We start from the raw sequence: 21,258 nt of genomic DNA on the forward strand, positions 1-21,258 counted from the left end.
TTGGGTAGTTTAAAAAAATGAAATAACACCCATTTTAGGATTGGGTGGTCTATTTTAAGGATATTTTACGTCTCCGGCTGAAAAACGTGCTTCGAAAAAAGTAAAATAATATAATTTTGGATTCAAATTAGTAATTTTTCAGTCTCTTTTACCAAAATCTTAAGAAAAACACTGCGATTTTGGGTGTAAGAAGTGCTAAAAAGATAGAACTAACATTACTTTTACCTACAATTTATTGTTGTAGAAATTAAATTGCTCTCGAAATATAAAAACTAAATCGAGTAAAACAAATCTTAGAAAATATGCTTAAACTTTCGAAAAAGACAAAAATAATACCGTTTTCGATCTATTGTGGTAATTTTACCAAACGAAGTTATGCAAAATAATTAAGATTCTGACTGGTAAAGGTGTGAAAATATTCGGAAAGAAAAGTATTATGTAAAGGTAGGCTCAACTAGGATCTGGGACAGACCACCCTGTATACTTTGAGACTGTTTTGATAATTTTATTTCATTTTGTGTGTATTACCTGAGGTCGTGGTCCTAGCAACTTCGAGAAGATCGTTTGAATCAGCGTAACCCCAATCGGATAACCAAAAGCCGTCAGGAAATACCCAATAATAAACTGAGTGAGGGTCATTGCAGGCGTATAAGTGCACCATTCCTGACTCGAAGGACATCCAACTAAATCTTCACCACAATTCAGAGTCAAATTTCGAACAGTTGTTTCATCCGTTGAATTTATTGACCACATAGTTTCATAATTCGACACAGTTCGATTAAAGAGCAATTTATCACAGACGAGGGTCAGATTCAGCTTCAAATCAGAATCGTACATTTGAGGTGGGTCATTATTAAAGGGAATATAAATCGCTCTGCCCAAAACCATAAACAAAAACCCACCCCAAATCATCACTTTCACTTCGGAAAATCTCTTACACAGAGGTGAAATTGAGGCAAACGTAACTATTGCCAAAATAGCGCCCACTGACATTAAAATCCCCATGTATTTAAGCGATGCTGCTTTGGACCAAGCAAATTGGTCCATGGTCACTGGTGTTCCCAGTGTTTCAAGTAGCATAAAGTTGAAAACGATGACAAAAAACGCAACAATTAAAGTCCAAGTGGCAAAATAATTCGGGCGGTGTTGTTTCCACGTATCTCGTTCGTTGTCTTTGCCTTGTTTTAGCATCGCTTCTCTGCCGGCGATTTTGTGTTCTTTGAATACGTGTGGAAGGAAAAGGTACATGTTGAATAGGGAAAAAATTACATTTATCCAGCCGGAAGCTGTGTACATGTTCAGTCTAAGTCGGTTTGGAATTATCCAAAATCCATCGTCTCCTAATGGGACAACGGCAGCTTGGATTGCTGGACCTACAATGAAACCCAATACTTGGGCTAAGGATATCATTGAAACGGCTGTGGTTCGTTCGGAGACTCTTGTAGCTGCGGAAAGGTACGAGCGACAAGCCGCTATATTAGCTGGAAGTAAAATAATAATTAATTAATTAATCGACACATTGTTATACAGGGTGTCTCAGCTAAGACTTTCGAGCCTAATATCTCAGATATTTGTCAACGGATTTTTATGAAATTAAAATGCCTATATTTTAGAAGATACAGATTAAAATCCAATTAATGCAACAACTCAAGTCTTAAAAACGTAATTTTTATATGCCTTTTTAAAATGTTAAGCCTTTTAAGACTTATATTAAAAAAATTATCGTCAGTGGAAAATGCTGTCAGAAAAAACTCGTTCGTGGAAGACGTCTGTTTCGCGAGAAAAATGAGAAACAAACTGTTAAACGTGGGTACAGATGCAAAAGCGTAGATCTCTATGAGACAAATGAGCACTACCATTGAATTTTGGTCAATCCTACTCGCAGAAACGTAACTGTCACGCAAGGGACATTTCACAATTATCTCTCACCCATACAAAGTTAAAAAACAATTTTTTTGACTTGCTTTTGGTAGTGGATGCTTTAATTCTTTAAAAAAGGACTAAAAGACTGAACAACAACTGAAAAATTCTAAACACTTGAACATTCAGGACTTTGAAAATGTTTCGTACACTGCTGATTAGATTCTCTTCAAAAGTTTGAATTACAACCCCAACTATTGCATCGTTTCCAGTGACGTGTTTTGTCCTCACTCGATTTAGTTCAGGTACGCTTCCTGTGTCTTCAAATTATTGACGATTCTTTGAACTTTAAATTTCATAAATAACATTTCACAAAAAGTCCAACGACACTTTCCATAGGCGAATATTGATTCCTTTTTCACCAACACAGAAATTTCAGCCACTGTTGTTGGTTTTTAAAGTAATTTCACCAAATTAAAACAATTTTACTTTTCTGACAGCGCGCACACTTTTGACAGTTTTTTTCAGTGGTACACAAAATGCCACATAGAAATGCTTTATCAATTGTTTCAAAAGGTGACTGCCCAAATACTATCGAAATTTGGATTAAGTTTTGAACAACGAAATTTAATTTTTTTTCTTGGATCAGCCAAGCGGTTTGGTTATTTTTTTGTGTGGCCATTTATTTTTCGGGGTTTAATGATCCAACGCTAATTTGACTTTATTTTAAATAAAAAAAAAATGTGTTTTAAAATTTCAATTTTTAACTTGAGGTCATTTTTTGCCCGTAATTGAAAAACCATACCTCCTAAAATATGTGCATTCTAAATTTCATAACAATCCGTTGACAAATAACGGAGATATTAAGCTCGAAAGTCTTAGCTGAGACACGTTGTATAATTACTTTTTATTTATGTAACAAAAAGGAGAAATAATCAACTTCCAAAATACATTTTTTTATTCATCTAATATATTGAGTGTAGTAAAACATGAACATTTGTCAAATTAAAATCGAAATATTTGGACTGAGGGATTTAAAAGTAAATATTTTGTAAAACTGCTGTAATGTCAATCAAGCCCAACTCATAGTCATAAGTTCAGCGTTCACCGCGCGATTGCAATACGCTGACTTACGACATTCGAATTGTGTTTCGTTAAAACCGACGAATGATTTGGAGGCAAACAGTGATTTACTTCGATATTAATGCACAAGTGGTGTGAGTTTGAAGCAATGACTCAATGCTGTGTAGTTGGTTGTAATACTAGAAGTGAAAAACGAGAATCAAATGTCAATTCATTTATTTCCACGTCGGGACAAATCACCGAAAAGACATAAAGCTTGGCTAAAATTATTAATAGAAAGAATTTATAAAAAGATGTTTTCATGCGTACAAATGAAATAATGGTGAGTAACTCGATATGTAGCTATTTAGGTAATCAAAATAATCACAATCTGCTTCCACCACTTGTTTTTAAGCCGGTATAATTATCATCATTTTCAGGAAAATGTTTTTTTTTTCTTGAACCATCCAGGAATTCATCCAATACACGGTGCTTTCATTTCAAAAGCAGCCAGTCTCAATAACTTTTGACAATGAGCAAATCTATTGTCAAGCAGAACCAAGTCGATTAGAATCGCGAAGGGGCAGTTTGAAACCAACATTGGTCACATTTTAGGTTTCATCCCTTAATCACTTTAAAATTTGTAATACATACCACCAAATTTTAAAACATTTTGTTGGTTTTGAACTCAAAAAACGAATCGAAAATGTATTGTTTTTACGGTTAGATAAGCTTTTTATTCCCTTTCCAAAATATTTCAAAATGTTGGGGGTGCTATTTAAAATTTTAAACTAAGGGTTGATAGAGCTTATTAGGGGATGAAATCTAAAACGTACTTTATCTTGACTTCGAATTATCTCATTGCATCTCTAATTGACAAATTCATGTTTAATTTTAAATTAAATTGGCTTCAAATCAAAGGCTACTAGGACCATAAATTTCAAAAAATTAAACCACCCCTAACTAAAAAACGAATCGAAATTTTTTTTCTTTGACAGTAGATGCGTTCATTTTTTCCTTTCTGAAAATGTTTCAAAAAATAGGGTGTGCCGTTTAAAATTTTAATGCAGGGGTGGCTAGCGATTAAGGGATGAAACCTAAACAGTTACTAATATTGGTTTCAAACTCTTTCATCGCCTCTCTAATCGACAATTTTTTTATTTAAATTAAATTGGCTTCAAATCATGGCCTACTACAATTAAACATTTCAAAAATCTAACCACCTTTAAGTGAAAAACGAATCGACAAAAAATTTTTTTTCTTTGACAGTTGGATACGAAATTTTTTTCTCTTTCCGAAAATGTTTGAAAAAGTAGGGGGTGCTACAAAAAATTTGAAGGTATGGGTGGCTAGTGATTAAGGATGAAACCTAAAATGTAACTAATGTTGGTTTTGGACTTCCCCTCGACCAGTTTTTGCTTGAAAATTGATTTGCTCATTATGAAAAGTTATTGAGACTGGGTCCTTTTAAAATGAAAGCCCTGTATAAATTGTTTGTAAGCTATATGCCGTCACACTTTGTTGTTAGTTTTCATCAAAATATCTCGTTTAATAACATCCTTTTCGTAAAACAACATATGATGACGTGCTGTGTTGAGAGTGGCAATGTTTGTTACCACACTATCGATAGAGCAATGATTCGTAATACAATGGAGCGTTATTCGGAAGTAAAGTTACCGTTGGGGGCGCCACTGAGCTAGGTCGAAAACAGTAACCATAAATGGCGGGAAAATTTTTTTCGGATATTTTGAGCGTTGAACGGATTTTGGGGCTTCACAATTATTACATTGCCTATGCGAAATGATTATTGTATCTTTGATGCAAGAAACTTATGTTGACAAATTAAGGATGACGAGGAAAACACGAATAACGAATGACTGTTTGGGTCATTTTCTTTATTGGAACATTATTACAAAGACATTGAAAAGCCTACCTTTTAGCATAATTTACGTTTAAGTGTATTAGCAGTTGTTAATCTTAATTGTAGTTTTGTTGATTTATCGAAGTATTTCATGATTTTATCAGTGGAAAAATTCTAACCTAAAATTCACAAACTTCACTAATTTATTGGTTTCTTGAGCCCAACTTTATGTTCGCTGTGATTCATTAGCATTACTTATAGTCTTTAATTATACAACTGTTTGATAACACTTTGTAATGAAAATTTAAATCTTTTTCACTTTTTATCCACTTTCAAATTCCAACAATAAACACTTTATACCACGAAAAACCACAGAACCAAAGTGAACGCTAGTATTTACCACCACGTACTTTTAAAGTGATTCTCTCTAATGTAAACAATTAACACTATACACGCAAAATTGTTAATCAATTCATTAAATGTCAATTACGAAAATTTCGTTACTGTTTTCGACATAGTTCAAAAGTCATCACCAGAGGGCGTCTAGTTAATTTTATTTCCGAATACTCGAATGTAAAAGTTTTTGAAAATTGTAGATTCTGAAAGTAGACACAAAATGATGTCTAGTAATATCGGTCTGAGTTTTTTTAAATCGGTACTTTTTTAGTAATAATAGAAAATTTGCGCTCTGACGTAAGCAATGTCTCGACTAATGTAATGATTCGTCAGTCTTTCGCTGCATATAATTAACGCTACGACCTACGTTTGGGTTGGTAAACGTCAAATACAAATGTCAAAACCGTGCGTTGTCGATTGTGACTGTGTTGTGTGCTAATATTTTGCAGGAGTTTGTGTTTTGGTAAAATGACTGCTCCTGCAGCACATCTGAAGTCGCATGTAAAACAACAGTGGCAGAAATAAAGAAAAGACGTAAGTCTTTTAAGCTATCTTTGTTGCCAAGTTTTCTATCTCTAGTTCTGTGACTGGCTGATTTAAAAAGGAACATTGCTGACGTCAGGTCAGGAATTTTCACCTTTTCAATTATTTTTCTCAAAAACGGTAGAGCATTGGTTAAAATAAAAAAATATGGGTCGCCTATTTTGTTGTTGGCTATCCATATAAAAATTTTAATTTTTTAGTATAACACTCCATTAGTATTGGATTCCATATTTTTCACAATTATTTTATATTCTTTGCAGCAGCAGCACTGTCCACATGTGCATCATTTTAAATTACTGTTCCGTCCATGTTTTGGGTTGTTAGTATTATTCACAGTTTACTATTATTTTCTTTATTCGAACACTCAGGTTCGTACTGGTAGGGCAATTGTATTCATAGTAAATAGTTTTTAATAAGTAATACACAAGATAACAAGCCTAATCCGCAGATCTGTATTCTACATTCGTTCACAAGTATAAATATACAGATCTAAAATATCGGTGGCGCTTGTCTGATGTACAGTAGGGCAGTGGCGGCTCGTCAGAGGAGGCAAAAGAGGCTAAGCCCCCTCACAATTTTTGTAAAAAAAAATTTTTACGGTTTTTATATATAATAGTACATATTACAATATTAATTTTCTATAAAAAACATGAAATAAATATTAATTAAATTTTATTATCCTTATAATTATTTAAAAATGTTATATATATTTAAATTTTTTGATTGCAATAATACTACTTATGCCGAGAAAATCAGCGCTCAGCGCTGAACATCAGTCCGTCTGCTGTGGTGGCGGCTATTTGCTTTTAGCCTCCGGTAAGCAATGTAAGCGCAACCTTGAAAATCCTGGTTTTAATCTCGATTAGCGAAGTACAGCCAGCCGGTGGCCGCTAGCCTCTACCGGGATTGCGCTTGTGCTAAATTTTCTGGAGATAAAACATTAAAAACATTTAAAAAAATTTTTAAAACTGACAAGAAGACCAACATTAATTTTATAAGAATTTTTCATTGTTGTTATATTTTTTAATTGGTTTTGTTAAAACATAAGATAATATGGCTACTGGCGAACGACCCACTTTAATAACAAACAAGATGGTGTGGAAATGTGCGTGTAGGTGTAAGTTACTTACTAGGTATCATAATTTATAGCTAGCCTCCCATATCAAAAAATTCACGAGCCGCCACTGCATAGTTGGGCTTGAATGGCGTCATCACGCCGTGCAATGAATTATAAAAAAATATATATCGGACTCTTTGTTTAAAGATATTGAAAAAATTCTTGCGCCATTTGACTGCCAAAAGTTCAAATTTTTGTTATAACTCATAATCAAAAATGGCATTTTGATAAATTTAATCTCTCCTTTAAACAATACATAATTGAAAAAATAAAAAACATTAAAAAAATTTTACTCATAACTACATAGCTCGGTTAGTAGGTAACTTTTCGTTCCAATTTCAAAATTTCGCTTAATCGGTCAAAGAAATAAAAAATAATCATTTTCAAAATAATTCTGCGTCTTTTTATTAGTTTTGGAGAAATAATTGCCTTTCTGATTGTTTTTTAGATTTAGATTTAATTCAAACAAAATCATATCACCATGTATAAAAAAATATAAATAGACAACAACAGAAATATCAATCATTTAAAACAGTTTGGTTTATCATTTCATCAATTAACAGAAAAATGCAGTATATATTCATTCATACAACACTGATTTCTGTTGAACATCACATACTAAAACGCTTGAAAACAAGAAAATGTAATATCATTTTTACCTAATTTAATGATTTTTCGTAACCTTGAAAAATTTCGTACAAAAAAAACACAAATAACACTGTTTTCGATAAAATTCGACAATTTCTTTTAAAGTAAATTTGACGGAAGTGCAAAAAATAGCGCTAGTACAGTTATTGTCAACGAGCAAATTCTGAAGTTCGAGTGTTCGTTGTAATTATAACTGATTTTCACTACACTAATAAATGACTTACGTAAAATTGACCATTTAACTGTAAGCAAATAAGTTACAATACCTGAACTAACTCCCACCAAAAACCTGGTCCACAACATCCAGTGCTTCCTATAGTCGTTAAACAATTCCAGCGATGAGTAAATTGCACTGGATGTCGTAAAAAGTGCCAATGAACAAAGTAATGGTAAACGAATTGAACCCAATCTATTGCTCCACCAACCGACCAGTGGAGAGAAGAGCATTTGGCCAAAAGGGTTCGCTGCAACGATGTAACCCATAAATTCTTTTCCGGCAGTTGGGTCTAGCTAAAATTTTTCGTAATTATTTAACAAAGTTAAGTGATAATAAAGCTTACTTTGTCCAAATAAGGCCATACTCCAGTGACTATAATACTAAACCCCAGAGAAATTAAAAACATTGTGAAATAAATGATGTAAATTGATCTCCATCGTTCCTTATATTCTTGTTCGGTTTCTAGATCATCCTCAAAGTCTTTGTTCTTCGATTTAAATTTTTCGCGGATGAGCTTAGCTGTTCTTTCAAACCAAGATGCCTCATCTAGAACCATAAAATCAGTGTTAGAAATAATTTTTCAAGTTACAAATAAAATATTTGAACAATACAGTGTTTTCAATTCAAAGAAAGCCAGTCTCAGTAACTCAATAATTAAGATTTATTGTTCGTTTTTGAGTTAAGATTGGCTTTAATAATGCCAGTAAAAAAAAGCTGCATTCCATACTTCTTGATAGCAACATGTAATAAACAGGTAACACAAAATACGTAAAATTGATAAAAAAAATAGTAGTTTTTAAATAACCCTAAGATTATGTTTGTCTAGTCTACAAATGTAACAAGTTTCACTGGTAGAAAGTGTTCTAAATAATAAATAAAAATATCTATAAACCGATTTAGTATCAAAGTATCAAAAGGATCAAAGGTTCTAACAGTTTATGACCGTGTTTCATTATTATAAATAGCTACTACATATTTTAAATATTCCTTCCGTAACAAAACACAAAAGTTGATCTACAAATTAAGAATTACTTTCCACATCATTTACAAAACAACAACCGACATTTTTGTTCAGTTTTAAATAGTACACATCTTTATCTTTCTAATAAAAATTAAAAAAAAACAAAAAAAGAAAATTAATAAAATAAAAAAAAACAATTACCTAGACATAATGGGCTTTATTCTTCGACACTGTCAAAATTTACGGTTTTTCTCCTGTGTAAGGAAGTTTTGACAACTGTTTGGCATTTCTCAGTACGAAACGTCAGATTATTTTTAACAAATTTAAAGCAATTTTAAGCCTTGCTGAGTAGTAGATAGAGATAGCCGGTTCAAAAACCACCTCCACCTCCCTCTACTGCGCATGTGTGAAAATTGTGTCAATAGAGATAGCCGGTTCAAAAACCACCTCCACCTCCCTCTACTGCGCATGTGTGAAAATTGTGTCAGTCAGCCGCAGACGCAAGCGCGTAATCGCAGCTCGCTGGCCTGCGACCAGCTGGTCAGCCGGCCTGCGGCCGACTGACGCCATTTGTGATGATGCAAATATATTTATGTAGTATAATAATAATAATAATAATAATAATCGTCGCCATCTTGGAAGTTTGAAAGTCGGCGGCGGTCATTTTTGTTTAATGGTAAATTGGCGCCAAATTTAAATTATTTCAAAATTAATATTTGAAATTAGTCGGCCATGTTTGTTTGTTAAAAAAAATGGCGCCAAAATTTTAATTTATTTAAAAATTAATATTGGGTGTAATGTTGGTAGCGCCGATGTCGTCACAAATTCCGCCTAAATTCTCACGTTAGATGGCGCCACGGTCTGCAAACTTTTCGCTAGATGGCGCTGCCGTCAGCGCAGCCGTCAATCAAAGATGGCGCTGGCCTCCATTTTTTTTTTTAAACACACCCCCCGCCCGTTTGCGAATATGCAACCAAGAAAACAAGTAGTAGTAGTAGTAGTAGTAGCTTTTTGGGGTTGTGAAATTTTTGGTTTTTGGGGTTGTGAAATTTTGAATATATGATTTTTGAAATGTGCAATTGTGAATACATGAAGTATATATACAATACATGCTGTATTGAGTTAAGCAAAATATCAGAAAATCATCGCGCTTGTCACTAATAACTAATAAAGGAAAGTCATTATTTTATCGATAAGGAAAAAAAACCTAGTATATGTAGTTTTTTATTTTTGTAATGTTGTTTGCCTAACTTGTCTGTTGCGCACCAAGTTTATTTTGTTATTTGTTTAAAATATAATGCAAAAAAAGTTGTTGTTGTTGTTGTTCCTTCCATGGGGAGTCGAACCTCAGGTAGGTAGAGTGGATAGTGCTGTCTATTTTGGAAACCTGAAAAAAATCATAAATTAGTTTTTTAAATAGAGGTGAACATGACACTTACCAAAAAATTTTACATTAATCTTCGTGAACAATACGTTCGAAATTAAAAATGTGGGCATCATGTTCCTGATTTCCATTAGCTTGCTTACGTCCCATATAAATCAAATAAGATCCGAGTCCTTCCATTAGTGTCGTAATTATGGTATCATTCATAACTGCTGTTAGTCGTTTAGGTAAAAAAACTTTACCGACGTTGTCCAGATATGCTACCATCATAACCCCATGTTGTGTGTTTGCCTTGGTTAAATTGATGATTTTATATTTCTTGTTCACTTCCAAATCGTTGGCACTGACATATGTATCAGTATATTCACAGGCAGCAATTTTATTCAGATTTAATAGTTGATCAGCCATTACAGAATCCTTTGAAATTTAAATGCAAAAATACACAGCGGAGCACATACAACTTCTCACAAAGATAGTTTTAATAAAACTGGTGAAATGTGTAAAAAACGGAACTTTTATAATCAATTTTTGCGGTTAACAGATAACACGCTTTCCTAAAAAATAAAAATGAAATAAAATATGATTTAATACTAATTTTGTGGTTTACCTTATCGTAGGAATTTTGTGACGCACTTTTTGTTTGATAAAAATTTGATAAAAATTTTCCTAAAAAATTAAACACATTTTTAGCAATCAAATGTGGTAAACAAATTTAAAAAATTAAAGAATTTACCAAAAAAAGATTATTTATGTTGGTTTTAGAGAAGAATTCAGTAGTCTGAATCGGAAGAATTTGTGGATGAAGAACTTGTGCCGAAGTCAATATTTTCGATAAACTTACGATGCGTCTTTTTGGCACAACTTTTGTAGGTCTGAAGCTGAAATTAGATGTTTAAATTAGATGTTTAGAAAGAACGTTTTATTAAGTTGTAATATAAACTTACTGTAAACAAACACTGATGAATACACCAACTACACCAACTATCTTCTTCACGAGTATAATCTGTTAAATTTTCAACCAGGACTGCATTGTGTGTAATAATCTTTTTAAAAGATAATTTTTTCAATTGAATTAAGATGGGTTCTCGCGGACAATTAATGTTAAATATAGATAAAGTTTTAGGTCCCGCTTGTATGACACTCTTAGTAAACTCATCATATTCAAAGTAATTATTTTCATTAAAAAAGTACAGCTTTCCGTTTAAATATCTAAATGTCCTTGTTATTTTATTAGGAACACCTTCAAATAATTCGTTTGTTAAACCAGGAACATTATATCCAGAGATGCAACTAGATAATGTAATATATGTATTATCTCTGAGAAAAAGATAAATACCACCTGAGTAAGTTGTTATCGCTGCCGAAATTGGACTTGATATTTTAAATTCTTCGCTTATAGATTTCGGATAATTAGTTTTAAATCTAAAAGTAGATAATGAAAAAAATATAAACTTCAGCTTTTACAATAATTACTATATCATCTGTTGAGGGTTTATGATAAATTGTTGTAAATTCTTCAAAATCTTTTGGTAAAAAATGTTAACCGCCCAGTAATTAATTAAGGTTTTGGATATGAATTTTTACCTATTTCAATTAAACAAATCCACTTTTTTTATAAAAGATGTATAAATGTGTTTTAACTATTAGAAATGTATATATTGTTTGTAAACTATTGGATATAAATTTTTTGGGGAAAATGATTGTAACGATAAATTAATAATCAAATACAACTGGATATTTATAAAATTTTTGATTCATAAATTTACAAGAAAAAAACGTTAGACAGGAAATAAGATCACAAAAATAATCAGAATGAATATTATTTTTTATTATACATAAAACAAACTACATACTTAAACTAAAAAAGTCATACACCTAAATAAATTTTTAATTGCAGTTTTTAAGCCAAACCTAACGCTATGAACATCATAAAAAACGCTATGAACATCATAAAACGATCCAACATGTATGAGGTTTAATGTACCCATACCCAAATGTCAATTATACCCCGCTCCTCATCGGTGTCTATCGCGGCGGTCAAGCGCCCCACGGTAAAAATATCAAAATAACCTCCAAGGGATGGGGGCGGTTCCAGTCGCAGATAGATGTTAATAAGGGAAACCCACTCGAAGGTGCCCGCGGGAATTTGGGTGAGGAGGTGGTCCACCTCCTCTTCGGTTAACCCAGCGTGGTTAACAACCAAATCTGGGTTATAGTCCCCATAGTAACCTGCGGGATGTTCTGTAACAAAAGAAAGAGAAATTTAATAAATAGATTACATTAATTTATTAAGACTGATGATGAAGTGTTGTAATTAAATTTCAAACAATTGATTCGGAAAAAATTTAAAATAAAATAATGTAAAAATTATTTCTACTTACTAGACATGATGGTTGTGTTGACTGTTGATATTTCAATAAAAATTATTTCACACACTAAAAGTTGATCCCTTTATACTTTTTGTAATCTTAACTAGAGTGGAGAGGGCAGGTTAATGAAGTAGGAGAAGGAAACGAGATTAAAACTTTAAACGTTTATTTCGGTAAATTCTGAATTACATAATTATAAATAAACCGTACATTATTAAGACTACAGATACATATTTTAGTTTTTAAGTAATGATGCATACATAACGGAAGTTGTGGTTGCAATTTTGGACAAGAGTTTGCTTCCTCCAAATTGATGATCCTAGGGTAAAAGTCCTTTGAATCGAAAAATTGTCTTAAAAAATCCTCTTTAACGCTTCCTTTTACGTAAATAATATCGATAACATCATCGATAATATTTTCTTCTAGTATGTTATAAATATTTTCATAGTCGATATTTCCACTGTTGTAACGTAATAGATGATGATTTAATTCTAAATATTTCACTTGTTTTTTTACATCTGCACTTAGTTGACGAAACGGCACCGGTGATTTAAACAAATAGTGACCAGTTCGATGTCCATCAAATATTGTTAATTCTTTAACGATGAATTCAGGTATATAAAATCCTTGAACATCAATCACTACTACCTTCATGTTGAACACTTAAATCTAGACTGAAAAATTTGTTCACGATGAGCAGAATTTAAGATCTCCTTTAAAATATTTTTCATTTGATTAATTCTAAACTTAAACCTTTCTCTGTCTGCAGCGCATTGTATCCAATAGTTTCCTTTTCTAGCATCTTGATAAGCATATGACCAAACTATTAGATTATGTACTTCCGGAGCACTATCACTTATAGTAACACTTTTTTTCATCCTTATATCAGTTGTCTAATTATTCCTGTTAACGGATAGTACTGCATTATTCTATCATGAATGATAATACAATAAGCTCTTGTATCGGCTGGGAAATTATTATCGCTTTCAAATTCTAAGCTGATATCAATGGTGGAACTTCGAATTGCTTCGTTTTGCTTGGAACAGTCTAATACAAATATCGGTCTTTTTGTATAATCTGTATAGCTTAATATAGGTTCAGCACGATCTTTTCCATTAAATTCCTTATAAAAATCAACGTAAGCTTGATATGCTTCTAAATATTTATTTTTAGCAAATTGTAGTTTCCATGTTTCATATGGATAAACATTTGAATTCAACCATAAACGTACGCTTCTTACATCACAATGATCAAATAGAGTAACATCAGACTTTGGATTATTTTTTCGGTTTGTTTGAAAGCAAACGATAATAAATCTTGGTCTTTCTAATTGAGTAGATGTTTTAACTCTCCAGATGTCGTTATTAGTTTGTCGAACTGATGGAAGTTCATGAATTTCCCATTTTCTGAACGGTAACGATATAACACGATCTTTGTTGATCCCTTCTAATATAGTTAATTTAATTTCATCATTTGGGTAAACATGTTTTGCTTTTAATTCAATATTGTTAATCTTAAGTGTCGCTTTTCTCGTTCCGGTAGAAATGAAACAATTAGCATCGTTACGACTTCGTATTAATCGAAGTTTTTGATGACCGCTAACTATCCGATGATAATCAAATGGTAAATTTAACAGATAAGATAAAGGGATTCTAAATGAAAACGTATTATCAGTTTCATTAAATGTCTTCAGTTGTTGACTTTCTTGATCATTCCATCCAGCGAGAGTTAATGCTCTTACTTCATCTTTGCCATAACATAGAAAAGTTTTGATTGTAGATACTGTTCCGACTTCACGTACACTATCTAACTCAACATTATTCAATTCATAGCTTACATTCTCAAATAAATATGCTGCTGCATTATTAGTCAAGGTTACATTTCCACCGCCAGTTTCCGGTACCGGATCTGGTATGAACTCACCGTCCACTTGTATAAATGATTCAAAGAGAGAAATCCAAATATCTCTCTGATTAATTATAATTTCGATTTCATCATTGTTATCGAAAGATCTTACTTGCGGACTATATGTATGTTCTTCCTCTTTACTTATGCTGTCGTCTATTTCCGGTGAACTGTAAACCTGAAGTTTGCTGGCGGACATTATATCCTAACGATTTAAGAATCTGCACGCTCTGATGTGATAATGTCGACTGATGACAAGATACTGACTGATAATTTGATGGATTGTATGATTTTTTATATTGATTTTGAAACACTAAACCCATGTTTATGCTTCTTTTTTCAGAGCAAGACGAATATTGATTGTTTGACCGTTAAAATCTATAGGACAATGGTCTTGATCAACAATATCAATAGTTAGGTTAGGTATATTGGATCTATTAATGATAGGTAAATAAATAGGATTTAATGGTTCCACAAAAATCTGTTCGGCTGGACTAACACTTAAAGCAGTTTCATAAAGAGTATGAGATTCTTTGTTTTTGTAGAAAGAACCTCTTACAATATTACACTCGATACGTATTGTATTAACCTTAATTATGTTAACAGGTAAATCACTTTCATGTAATTGTCTTGCTTTAAGTTTCCTTTTAGAAAAACCTAACAATTTACCAATACTATCTTCGTGAGCGAAATTAATGTCGTAAATACTAAATATCTCACACTTTAATGTGTTTTCGTTAGCCTTCAATGAAAATGTATTCTGTTTTTGAGCATCAGTTGCAGATCGTCCACTAAGAATAATTTGTATATATTTTTCTATAGCAGCTATTTCATAAGCACCTTTCGGAAATGTTATCACTTTTTCTTCAGTAGTGTTCGGAGCAAAATAATAAAATTTATTTGTACCCTCTTCTATATTTGGTATATTATTGTTAGTATAAAAACCGATTAAAGCTATAGAATAATTCGAATTTTCTTCAAGGTCAATGGGTGGCTCATAGTGTTCAGACAGCGTACTTTCAACACCTGTTAGGGAGAATGTCTTATACATGACTGAATAAAATACATGATTATCTCATCTTTTATTATGTAAAAACATCAAACATAAATGTCCGCAATTATATGATAAAAATTGATAACGATCATGATTAAAGTAAATATTACAATTTCCTAAGTATCGTACTAATTCTAGAGGTGGCTTTAGATTTCCATAACTATCAAAATAATCAACCTGTTTATTTGTTTTTCTATAACAAACCCAATGAGTTCCGGATCCTTTTTTAGAGTCCAAATTAATGATAGCACATTCTGTCTTATCAGGTTTCATATGAATTAATTCATCTCTCATAAAAACGCCTTTAAATTTGGGTAGTTTTAATAATTTAGCATATCTTCTTAAATCATTATCAGTTAGTGCCCTATTAGGCAGTTTTATTGGTAGTTTTTTGGAAATTTACGTAAATACAATCCATAACCTCGTGGTTGCTTTCGAAGATATAAACCACTTCCCGCCTTCCCGATAGCGATATCTTCCAGTACTTTATTATGACGTTTATTCTCATCTAATTTCTGTTTCGCTGCTTTAGCATCATTTACAGCTTTAGTTATAGCAGCAGCACCTCCGCCCATAGCCCCTAAGGCACTAAGTCCTCCAAAAATTAATGGTAACAATGGTAAAAATCCTCCTGTTTTTATAGGTATAATACGAGGAATTTTTATACGCTTACGACCTCCAGATTTTCTAACTGCTATACGAGCAGCTGATAATGCAGATTTTATATTATCATATCCCTTATTTTCTAAATTTGATAAAAGAGCTTTATGAAAAGGTTGTTGTTTTTTCTGTGTCCTCTTTCTAGATTTCTTTGTCTTCCTTTTCGATTTTTTCCTTTGGATTCCCATACCTAATTTCCTTTTGACTTTCATTGCGTTAGTTACAAACCAGGCACTTGCTTTTTCACCAAATGAAGCGTCTTTAGACTTAACACGTGACCATGCACTATCTTCTAAAATTCGATCCGCTTGATGTCTATCTTTTAAATCGTTGGAATTAGCGTAAGCTATATCGTGCGTTTTACAAAAGCTGTCAAGCTTGTTTATTCCAGGATCACCTCGTTCTAACCGTTTCTTAAGTTTTGTACCAGGTCCGCAATATTGATATCCTGGTAAATGTAATTCAAAAGGTAATTTATTGATTGCAGTATTTAATAGTCCTTCCCCTTTGAAAGACAACATTTAACTGAACTTTTTTCCCTATATAAACCTTCTTATAAATGTTTTTAATTTAGTATGAAAATGAAAGTGTTAAAGCAAAAATTACAATTACCTATCATAAATCATGATTATAATAATGTTGATAATAAACATAAAATGTCTCATCGACATGGTACACTTTTACCCGAATCAATACGTTGTATAATTTGTGGACCTTCTGGTGGAGGAAAAACTAACATATTATTGTCTTTATTGTTTGATCCCAACGGATTGAAATTTGAAAACATATATATTTATTGTAAATCATTATATCAACCGAAGTATAAACTGCTTAGTGATGTGCTACAAAAAATTAAAGGAATGGAATATAACCAGTATGAACATAATGAAGACGTGCTAGATCCAAAAGATGCAAAAAATAACTCTATTTTTATATTTGATGATGTCATAATGTGTAATCAAGCTAAGATAAGGGATTACTTTTGCATGGGCCGGCATAAAAATATTGATAGTTTCTATCTCTGTCAAACATATACAAAAATACCGAAACATTTAATTCGAGATAATGCAAATTTATTGGTAATATTAAAACAAGATCTGTTAAATTTAAAACATGTATATGAAGATCATGTTGGTGCTGATATGAAATTCGAACAATTCTGTGAAATATGTCAGGAATGTTGGAAAAACCAATATGGTTTTTTGGTTATATGTAAAGATAATGAATTAAATAAGGGTCGATATAGAAAAGGGTTTGATCATTTTATTCAAGTGTAGAGTGATATCTATTTGAGAACGTTTCCAGACCGGTTAATATCAGTTTCACAGCGGTTAGTATCGGTGCGATATCGGTTAATACCGGTTCCAAAGCGGTTAGTATCGGTTAGATACCGGTTAGAGACCGGTTAATATCGGTCTCAGACCGGTTAGTATCGGTGTGATATTGGTTAATACCGGTTCCAGAGCGGTTATTATCGGATAGAGACCGGTTAATATCGGTTTCAGACCGGTTAATGTCTGTTAAAAAGCAGTTCCTGATCGGTTTGAGATCGGTTAATATCAGTTTGAGACCCGTTATAATAGCAGTCGAATAAGAAGTTATATAAACAATAATTCTGATTTGTTCGGTTAGTTTATAACATTAAGCGGTAATGATGGGTACCAAACCAGATCAAAACCTTAAAAGACATATATTAAAAGCAGCTGATTCAATTCGAAAGAAGTATAAAGCCATAAAGTTAAACAGCAGTGAAGCGGATGAGTCAATTAAAAAGCTTTTTCAGCCTGTTATAAATCCTTTAGAAGAAATTTCAATAAAATTGGAGAAGCAATCTCCACCACCACAGCAACAACAACAAAAACAACACAAAAGACCAAAACATCATATTCAAAAGCAAAGGAAACAATTTCTTAAACTACCAAAAAAAGAAAAGATTAAACAAGAACTTGAACTACCAGTTGAAGAAACATATGAACCTAGTACATCACTGCGACAACCAGAAGAAATATATGAGTCATTACCAGAAATAAAAGAAGAAGATGAAGAAACCAAATCTGACACTATGGATGATTTAATTAATAGCAGACATATTTTAGATGAATTTTTAGAACAATATCCTCCAGTTGCGAGAAATGCAATAGAAGCAGTTTTAGAGAAAACCAGTGATCAGACATTTGGTCCTAGATATAATTCAAAAGAGAATAAACTATTTATGGGTAAACATGAATTAATAATCAGTCAAAATGGTGATTTAATTTTAGATAATGAATCATTTCCTGGTACTCCTGGTTTATACAGACTAATATTTTTTAAAAACCCTGAAGATAAATACACTCAAATTACAAAAGAGGATCGGTCAGCATACAAAAAAATACTTGAAATTTCTAATACACATAGAAAAAATAATGATCCCACAAAACAACTAAAAGGTCATAGAGGTGTAAAATATACTCAAATTGTGCAACCAATGTTTACTTCATTTCCTAAATCTCCGTTTATTGGTGAAGGATTATTCACTAATAAACGTGTAGAATATGTTTACTGGGATGACATAAATGAATTAGTGTCACGTCTAGCATTATTACATGCAGCGACAAAAGCGGGTAACAATTCCCATCTGAATGAAATTTTATCAATAGAAGAAGAATTAAAGGAATGTGGTGTAATATATTAGGCTTAAGTTTTTTTCTGGTTAATCCTCAGTGTTGAAATGCCCATTGATCTATTCGGACGTAAAGTGTTATCAGCATCAAGTGCATTTTTTAAATCTACACCATCACCTTTTGTTTTCACTGCTGATGGTGACCTTGATTTAAAACATCATAGAATCTGTAACATTAATGATCCAACAGAAGACAAAGATTGTGCGAATAAGGTATATATTGATTTAGTAAGTAAACAAATATACCAAAAGATGGAAGGAGTAATAGCTGCTTTAACGGATTTAAATAATAATGTTCATAAAGCAGATGCTATATGGATGGATAAATTTAATCAGTTAAACTTAACCATGAATGTTAAGTACAAAATACTTGATGAAAAAATTGATAATATAATTGCTACAATTCCTCACACGATTGAATCAGAATTGCATAACAAACATTTAAGTATAAATTATGAAATCGATAACAAGTGGAAAAAATTTATGAATAATTCAAATGAGATAACCAGACGAATAAAAAAACTTGAAGAACGCTTTGAAGGAATCGATAGTATTAAGATAAAACCAGAAACCATTTCCAAACGTTCTAAAGCAGGTGATACAGATCAACTTGAAAATGTACCTATATCAAAGAAAAGGAAAGTAACAGATTCATATGAAAATAGTGAAAGATAGAACCCATGCCTCATAATAAAAACAAGTGTCCTCCAGGTCAAATGTCAGATCGTCATGGAAATTGTAGAGAAGTGTACCGTAAATAAGCAATGGTTCGACTAAAGCAAGTTAGTGATGTAAAGCAAAAATTGGTAAACGAGATATTTAAACCTGCACGCAGGAATTTTAAACGAAGACGTACTATAATTAAAGGATTGGATGATTTATGGCAAGTAGATTTAGCAGAAATGCAAAATTTATCTTATCATAATAATGGATTTAAATATATTTTAGTCGTAATCGACTGTTTTTCTAAATTTTTATGGACCAGACCACTGAAATCGAAATCAGCTAATGAGGTTAGCAGAGCTATGGAATCAATACTGAAGAATGAAAAAGAACGAATACCAAAGAATTTACAGTCAGATCAAGGAAAGGAATTTTATAATACCACTTTTCAGGATTTGATGAGACGTTATAATATTAATCACTATAGTACGTACAGCGTTAAAAAAGCAGCAATTGCTGAACGAGTTATACGTACTTTAAAATCCAAAATTTATCGATATTTTACGTTATTTGCGACACATAAATGGATAAATAAATTGCAAGAGATAACCAAAAATTATAATACTACAATACATCGAACAACAGGAAGGAAACCCACAGAGATAAACGCTTCGAATCAAGGAGACATAACAGCATATGATCATCTAAAGATTGTTGATAAAAACAGAAAAAAATTTAAAGTCGGAGATTTCGTAAGAATTAGCAAAGAAAAGATGTTATTTGAAAAAGGATATACACCCAATTGGTCAACGGAAATTTTTAAAATCAGTAAGATTAATCTAACCAATCCTGTAACATTTCTGCTAGAAGATAAAGAAGGTCAACCAATCAAAGGAGCTTTTTATATTTGGGAATTATCAAAAACTCAATATCCTGACGTCTATTTAGTTGAGAAAGTGATTCGACGTAAAGGAACTAAATTATTTGTGAAATGGTTAGGTTTACCAGATAATCAGAATAGTTGGATTGAAATGAAAGATATTACCTAATAAATAAGAAATATATATACGATATAATTATTTAACGTCTAATTTAGTTCCATTTAAGATGGCAACGAGTGTAGAACCTGTTATAAAAAAAGTGCTGCATTTTGAAAAAACCATAAGCGATATTCGATTACTAATGAAACTGGAACTACTGAAATTAGGACCGTGCCAGTTGATGGATATATTTCATAAATTACCGGAAACATATCAACAAGATCATGATATAAAGCTGAATCTACCATGTTTACAACATTATTATAACAGTTTTGACGAAGATCAGTTTGATGGTCCTCCTTCATCAATAAATAATTGTGTTTCGTGTATTTTAGATGATACAGGAAGCCAACAACAACAACAACAACAACAACAACAACAACAACAACCCACTGCGTTTCAAGTGTAATGCCTCTTTTGAACTCATCACTCATCTTGTTTGTTACTCTTATACAAAATGTGTTGTACGTGCAAAAACCGTTAGATGTTGTAGATATGTACATCGTCTTCACTAGTGAAAGTCCTAACAACACAAGATGGTCTCCTCTCTGGAAAAGTTTATTTTTCAACGATGTTGATTACCAATGGAAGAAGATGAATCTGGGTTATTTGAGCAATACTGCAATAGAAATATTTAAATATGAAAATGTTTCTATAGCAAACTCTGTAATATATTTTAAATTAAGACTAGTTTTTACCAATAGTAATTATATTGATACTGACTGGAAGAGACTTATACTTAATGATCATGATGTAGTTTCAATAAAAAATTGTTTTAATCATGTTCCTACCTTTTTAGCAATGTTTGGAATTGTTTGTACATGTTGGATCGTTTTTATAATGTTCATAGCGTTAG

General features: G+C 32.0%; 1 protein-coding gene and 1 long non-coding RNA gene across 3 annotated transcripts in view; both read right to left on the bottom strand.

Annotated features, from left to right (window-relative positions):
* Cln7 overlaps window positions 1-21,258 on the bottom strand; it is a 47,212-nt gene that overhangs the window by 1,455 nt on the left and 24,499 nt on the right. The window contains exons 2-4 of the mRNA XM_064356409.1: window positions 8,048-8,250; window positions 7,754-7,997; window positions 529-1,481 (exon numbers count right to left, since the gene is read on the bottom strand). Of these exons, the coding sequence (XP_064212479.1) occupies window positions 529-1,481; window positions 7,754-7,997; window positions 8,048-8,250 (1,400 nt within the window). The remainder of the gene's footprint in view (window positions 1-528; window positions 1,482-7,753; window positions 7,998-8,047; window positions 8,251-21,258) is intronic.
* On the bottom strand, window positions 9,874-12,445 carry LOC135265983 (uncharacterized). Of its 2 annotated transcripts, XR_010333896.1 has the most exons (6): window positions 12,431-12,445; window positions 10,994-12,290; window positions 10,783-10,927; window positions 10,657-10,715; window positions 10,105-10,603; window positions 9,874-10,052 (listed from the first exon to the last, which is right to left on the bottom strand). It is a non-coding gene; the product is annotated as an uncharacterized LOC135265983 (long non-coding RNA). The 2 variants fall into 2 exon arrangements; XR_010333895.1 differs by having other exon boundaries at window positions 10,783-12,290.

Source organism: Tribolium castaneum, chromosome 4 (assembly GCF_031307605.1).
Source record: "Tribolium castaneum strain GA2 chromosome 4, icTriCast1.1, whole genome shotgun sequence".
In the NCBI taxonomy this organism is placed as follows: domain Eukaryota; kingdom Metazoa; phylum Arthropoda; class Insecta; order Coleoptera; family Tenebrionidae; genus Tribolium; species Tribolium castaneum.